The sequence below is a fragment of the Myotis davidii genome, unplaced genomic scaffold, assembly GCF_000327345.1.
Source record: "Myotis davidii unplaced genomic scaffold, ASM32734v1 scaffold120, whole genome shotgun sequence".
NCBI lineage: Eukaryota > Metazoa > Chordata > Mammalia > Chiroptera > Vespertilionidae > Myotis > Myotis davidii.
The window spans coordinates 6,035,474-6,041,473 of NW_006294778.1; the positions used below are offsets into that span (position 1 = coordinate 6,035,474).

General features: G+C 37.6%; 1 protein-coding gene across 1 annotated transcript in view; it reads right to left on the reverse strand.

Annotated features, from left to right (window-relative positions):
- UTP20 (UTP20 small subunit processome component) overlaps window positions 1–6,000 on the reverse strand; it is an 84,259-nt gene that overhangs the window by 67,464 nt on the left and 10,795 nt on the right. The window contains 2 exon segments of the mRNA XM_015567583.1: window positions 3,368–3,546; window positions 5,271–5,348. Coding sequence (XP_015423069.1) covers window positions 3,368–3,546; window positions 5,271–5,348 — 257 coding nt within the window.

Genomic DNA, 6,000 nt, shown 5'->3' on the forward strand with positions numbered 1-6,000 from the left:
TCACTCAACGATGTTTTCTGATATGACATTCAGTTTTTAGTATCTACTACTTGGCCATTCTTGTTAGCCTCTTTTTATTTTTGCCAATGAACTATACCTTACTCCTCTTTAAGACAAAAATCTAATCAAAAGAAAAAGCATAAAAACATGTAAAATGATATTTTTATAATTTATCCACCATGTCCAGTTTGCTTAGCTTTTCGACAGAAGTAGAATATCAGGCTTTTATTCCTTATCATTAAAATTAACCAAAAAGTTGCATTCCCTTTTGTGTCATACTTTTCAGGATACTGAATGTTTGGAAATTCTGATAATTTCATTGGCAATTTCTAAAAATCACTACCTCTTGATATAGAGTCTGTCAAGTACTAACCATGACTGAACAAACTGCAAAAACCTTACAAGTAGCTCTTTAGTTGCATCTTTAGTTGCCATGTCATTCCCTTGTTTTGTCACACCTGCCAATGAGCTCCTCCAATACAAGCCACACCCCTTACCTCACTCTGTGAAGTCCTAAGTGATCTGACCTTCGCCCATTTCTCACTAGCTCACTCCACTCTTCTAGCTCAGTGCCCCCTACCCACAAAGGCTGGCTTTTTGTTCCTCACACACACTGGGCCCATTCTTGTCCCAGCCACTCTTCCCTCTGCCTAGAAAGCCTTCCTTGGCCAGGCTGGCTCCTCCCATCGTTACAATGGACCCAAAAGTCCCCTCCCTAGAGGAAGTCCAGCTTCTCACTCACTCTCCCTCCCAATACCCTATTTTCTTTTTCCTTTTCTCACCATCTAAACTTATTTTGTTTGTGTCCCTGCCTCACATACAACCCCACCCCAAGAATGTCATCTTCTCAAAAGAAGAAACCTTTTTCTCTTTCATTGTTATGCCCCAGAACAGTGCCTGATACAATAAATATGTCAAATGCCAGAATAAATTCATCTTCCAAAGAGTTTTTTCACATCCATCATCTCTTTTTATTCTCACAAGTCTGTGAGTGGGTGGATGGGTGGCCAAACATTCGCATCTAGCTTATTTCTGGGGAGGCGGCAGAGGAGGTTTCCTTGGAGAAATGAACACAGAAGCTGGGCGCTTGCCTCACGTTAGTTACCATGCCTCCATTCATGTTTTATTCTTATCATGCCACATTCTAAGAAGGATTTGAGAAGGCTGAGCTGGAGTGTGAGCAGATCTGACCAGCAGCCTCAGGGCGCCCTTGGTTTCACCTCAGGGAAGCCAACAACGCAGCTGGCTCCCCCTGTCCAGAACCCACAGTTCTGGCCATCTGTAAGGAATTTGCCTATTGGGGATTGGCTTGGTGTTGCAAAATCAAGAGAAAAGTTCCAACAGAATAATCCTACAGAGGTTATTCAGTACCCATTCCTGAGGAATCAGAGCTGGGCAAAGTAAAAAACCAACAGGACCCCATCGGTATGCTTTGAAAGAGAAGCTCCTTTTAAGGTCAGTATATGAGCAACGCATGAAGACGGGTTCCTTCAGAATCTCACGCTCATCAGATTCAACACCTAATTCTGCTGTGTGACCGTGGGGACAATGACACCATCTCAAGGGATGCTGCAATGCTTCAAAGCTGATTATTCAGCACAAACTCACGGAACGCAGCAACAGGTCTAACTAATCCAAAAGAAAAAAGCAGTACTATGAAGAAGAAAAGCTTTTTCAACAAATGTTGTCAGAGCAATGGACAGCCGTAGGCAAAAAAAGAAATTTGACCAAAACCTCCTACCTTATATAAAAATTAACTCAAAATGGATCATGGACTTAAATGTAAAACATAAAACTTTTTAGAAAAATAGGAGAAAATATTTGGAAACTACAGCTAGGCAAGGAGTTCTTAGAGCTGACATCAAAAACATTTTCCATAAAAGGAAAAGTTGATAAACTGGAACTCATCAAAATTTAGAACTTTGCTCTTTGAAAAATCTTTAAGCAAAGAAAGGCAAGCTATAGATTGGGAGATACTATCTGCAAAACACATAACTGATGAAAGGACTTGTATCTAAAAAATATGCAGCTCTCTCAAAACTAGCAGTAAAGAAACAATAGAGTTAGAAAATGGGTCAAGAAAAGGAAAAGATATTTCACTATGGAGACCATGTGGATGACAAATATTCACATGAAAAGATGTTCAACATCACCAGCCATTAGGAAACTGCAAATTAAAACTACAATGAGACATCACTATATCCTATTAACACTGGTAAAAATAAAGAACAGTGACACCATGCAGTGCTAATGAGGATGCAGAGAGCCTGGGTCACTCCCTGCGTGGGGAACAGGTAGTGGCACAGCCTTTCTGGACAACCATGTGGCAGATTCTTATAAAACCAAATATGCACATACCACATAACCCAAACTCACTTTTGGGCATTTATCTCAGAGAAACAAAAAGTATGTATAGGAATGTTCACAACAGCTTTATTCATACTAGCCAAAAGCTAGACATGACCTAAACATCTTTCAACAAGTGAATGATTAAATAATACTACTCAGCAATAAGAATGTGAAATGACGTTTGAAATAAAAAGGAATGAATTACTGATACAACTTGGATGGGTTTCAAGGGAAATGTGTTGAATGAAAATAGCCAATCTCAAAATTTCATTTATATAATATTTTTAAAATGACAAAATTACAAAAATGGAGGCTAGTTTAGTGGTTCCCAGCGGGTAGAGATGGAGTGGGAGAAGGGTGAGTGTGGCTATAAGAAGGCAGCACAAAGATCAGTGTAGTGATGGAACAGCTCTGTATCTTGACCCTGGTGGTGGTTACGACTACACATGTGATAAAACTGCACAGAACTTATATCCATTTAAATACGCATGTAGAGATAAGTGCATGTTAAAACTGGTAACTCTGAGTAAGGTGGGTGCAAGGTCAAGTCTTTGATGTCAAGTCTAAGAACTTTGCCTAGCTGTAGGTCTCAAACATTACAAAAATGGAATTGTGCATTGTACCAATGTCAATCTTTTAGTTGTGATATTACAGTAAACTTATATAAGATGTTACCATTGGGAAAAACTGGGTGAAGAGTATATGGAACCTCTATGAAATATTTCTTGCAACTGTATATGAATGTATTTTAAAACCGGTTAAAAAATTTTACAGTCACATCTTTCTTTCACTTACTATCCTCCTGACATTGTATATCTTCCATGTGTTTTCCTATGCTTACATACACTTTTTGTTTTAGCTTTGCAAAATGAGTATTTCACATATATTCTTGCTTTTCCTCATCACGACATATTCATGGACATCTTTCCAGTTAATACATATAGATCTTCATTTTTTAATGGTACTGTTAATGCATTATTTTTACCAGCAATACAGAGAATAAAGACGTAGAACTTACTCCACTGTCTGTGGTGAGAAAACCAGAGGGTACCTCTCAATTGCCATCGAGCCAGCAGTGGGTGGTGCAGCTTTGTTCAGAATAAGCTTGGCCAAAATAGCCAGAGCTTCATCTTTGACTGCGGTGTCATCAATCAAGAAGCAATTCTCAATATATAATAGAAAGCTGGGTAGAAAAAGCTAAAAATAAGAAAGAAAAGTCACACTATTAACATTCAAATTTCAGAACACCTAAGGAAAAGAAGAGTCTAACACTTCTACAGAGAAAAAAAAATATCATAACCAAGAATCAGGACTCATGATGGCATCAGAACTCTCCACAGGAACAATAAGAACCAGAAGACAATGGAGTGATGCCTGAAAAACCGAGGGAAAATGACAATCTTGAATTCTGTACCTAGCCTATTAGCAATACAGTGTGAGGAGAGAATAAAGACATATTCTGATGTACTAAATCTCAAAATTTTACTTCCGTTAACCTCTGAAGGAACCTCTGAAGAATGTTCATCAAAATAAGAAAGTAAACTATAACATAAGAAAAATGTGTGATCTAGGAAACAAGAGAAAAGAAAAGGATGGTTCTTGTCTGACATCTGTGCAGTGGGCTGAGAAAGCAACACACAGACTAGAATTCCTCCAGAAAAGGTTGAGCTAGATAATCTGACCATGTGTCATGTGAAAGGCATTCTACAATGCTGTTGGAAAACAGACTCACTGACCAGCTATTCAAAGAAAACAATTTCCAGTTTTTAAAAAATGAAGCAATTTCAGGAAAAATGCCAAGGTATACAAGAAAGGAATATAATTATAAAATACTCCTTTTTAAATAAGAGTCAAATATATGGTGAATATGAACTCAGCCAAAATTTGTGATATATTAAGATGAGAGGAGTAAAAGAACCATAATTCATCTACCATAGGAGGAAGTCTATAGATGAGGGCTAAAACTAATGCATAGAGGAAAAGCAGCAAATTCAGATGATTTAAAAATATAAAGTGAACACCAGAAAAAACACACCTAAAACCATCTAATGAGATGGTTTGCTCCTCCTGAGTAAGATGGGAGTAGAAAACAAGTGACTGCCTTTAGCCCTGTTTGACTTTAAATTTTAAACACCATAGAGTACTCTGATAAAGATAATATTTTTTAAAAAAAAAGGCAAAAGGGAACAGGGAAGAAGGAAAAGATGAAGTTACTAAAACAAAATTAAAATTTAAAAAGGCAGATAAAGGCCCCTCACTGGGCAGGAAGGAACAGAGCTGGTATGTGTACACAGACTTTTTTTCTTTGAGACAAAGGATAATATCTATTATTAAAGACTAAAGGGAAAATGAGAGAACAGATAAAGAGATGGGTTCCCATGAAGTATTCAAGGAGTGGCAAATGTTTGATGGGAGTGAGAGGAAAGGGATAAAATAAACTTAGGATAAGAAAGATTTCGACTTCATTCCATCAGGATCTATTGTGTAGCAATGAAATCAAATTCACAACAACCCTACAATGCAAAGTGTTTGAGAAACTATTTTCTATGCTTCAAATTCACATTAAAGTCTCTGAAACTGTTTCCCCCCTCCCCCCAATTTTACCATATGGTTTTATAACTCCCAAAAGGATTATTTAAAAACAAGTTGGTTCCTGAAACTAATATAATATTGAATGTCAAGTGTAACTAAAAAAATAAAAACGATTTAAATGCCTTAGCATATGGAATAAAACTTCACTGTGACCTGAAATTAGAATATAATCGCTTAAAAAATTTATACACATATATATGAATACAAACATCCAATGCATACTCTGTTCCTTTTTTTAAAAAAAAGGAAATAAAAATCACAGGATTTTAAATTTATTTTACTATAACTGATTAAAAACACAACAAATGGTAACATAGTATCTTCCTCACCTGCTCAAATTGCTTCATAGGAAACATGACTTCAGAAAAGTCCAAAATTAAACGTCTTTCAAATTGGCTCTCAAAAGTCTGTGAACCACAAATAAAAGAATTTTAATGTAAGCACACAGGGAGTACTTTCCCCATTCCTGGAAAAAACAAAGAAACAAAAACTTCCAAAACCTTCAAGGTCCTCCACTTGCAAGCAGAAAGTAGTGGGATGCTCAATACAAGTTAATACCATCACTGGAGGTGAAAAGAACTTGACTGCTGAGTCTGCGGTTGCGAGAGGGACACACCCAGTGGGAGACACAGGCACTGAGGCCCCTGCGGGAAAGCAGCTGGAGCAATCTGTCCCCTGCTAAGCCTTCTCCACGGGAACTTACACAGACTTGAAGGGCTTTGTGTTTCTAGTGATGACAAAGGGCTCTGCTAAAGCTGCTCGATTCTCTCCAGCTATGGAGAATTACAAAGGAGCCAGCAGTACGATTTAAACAGCACAATTTCCGCTATACTTTCTGTGCACTACATGAAGCTAGGAAGAATCTAACTGCTCTATTTTCAATCCCACTTCCCTCCAATCCATCTTCTAAACCAGTCGTGGGCAAACTACAGCCTGCGGGCCAGATCCGGCCCATTTGAAATGAATAAAACTATTGAAAAAAAAGACCGTATCCTTTTATGTAATGATGTTTACTTTGAATTTATATTAGTTCACACAAACACTCCATCCATGCTTTTG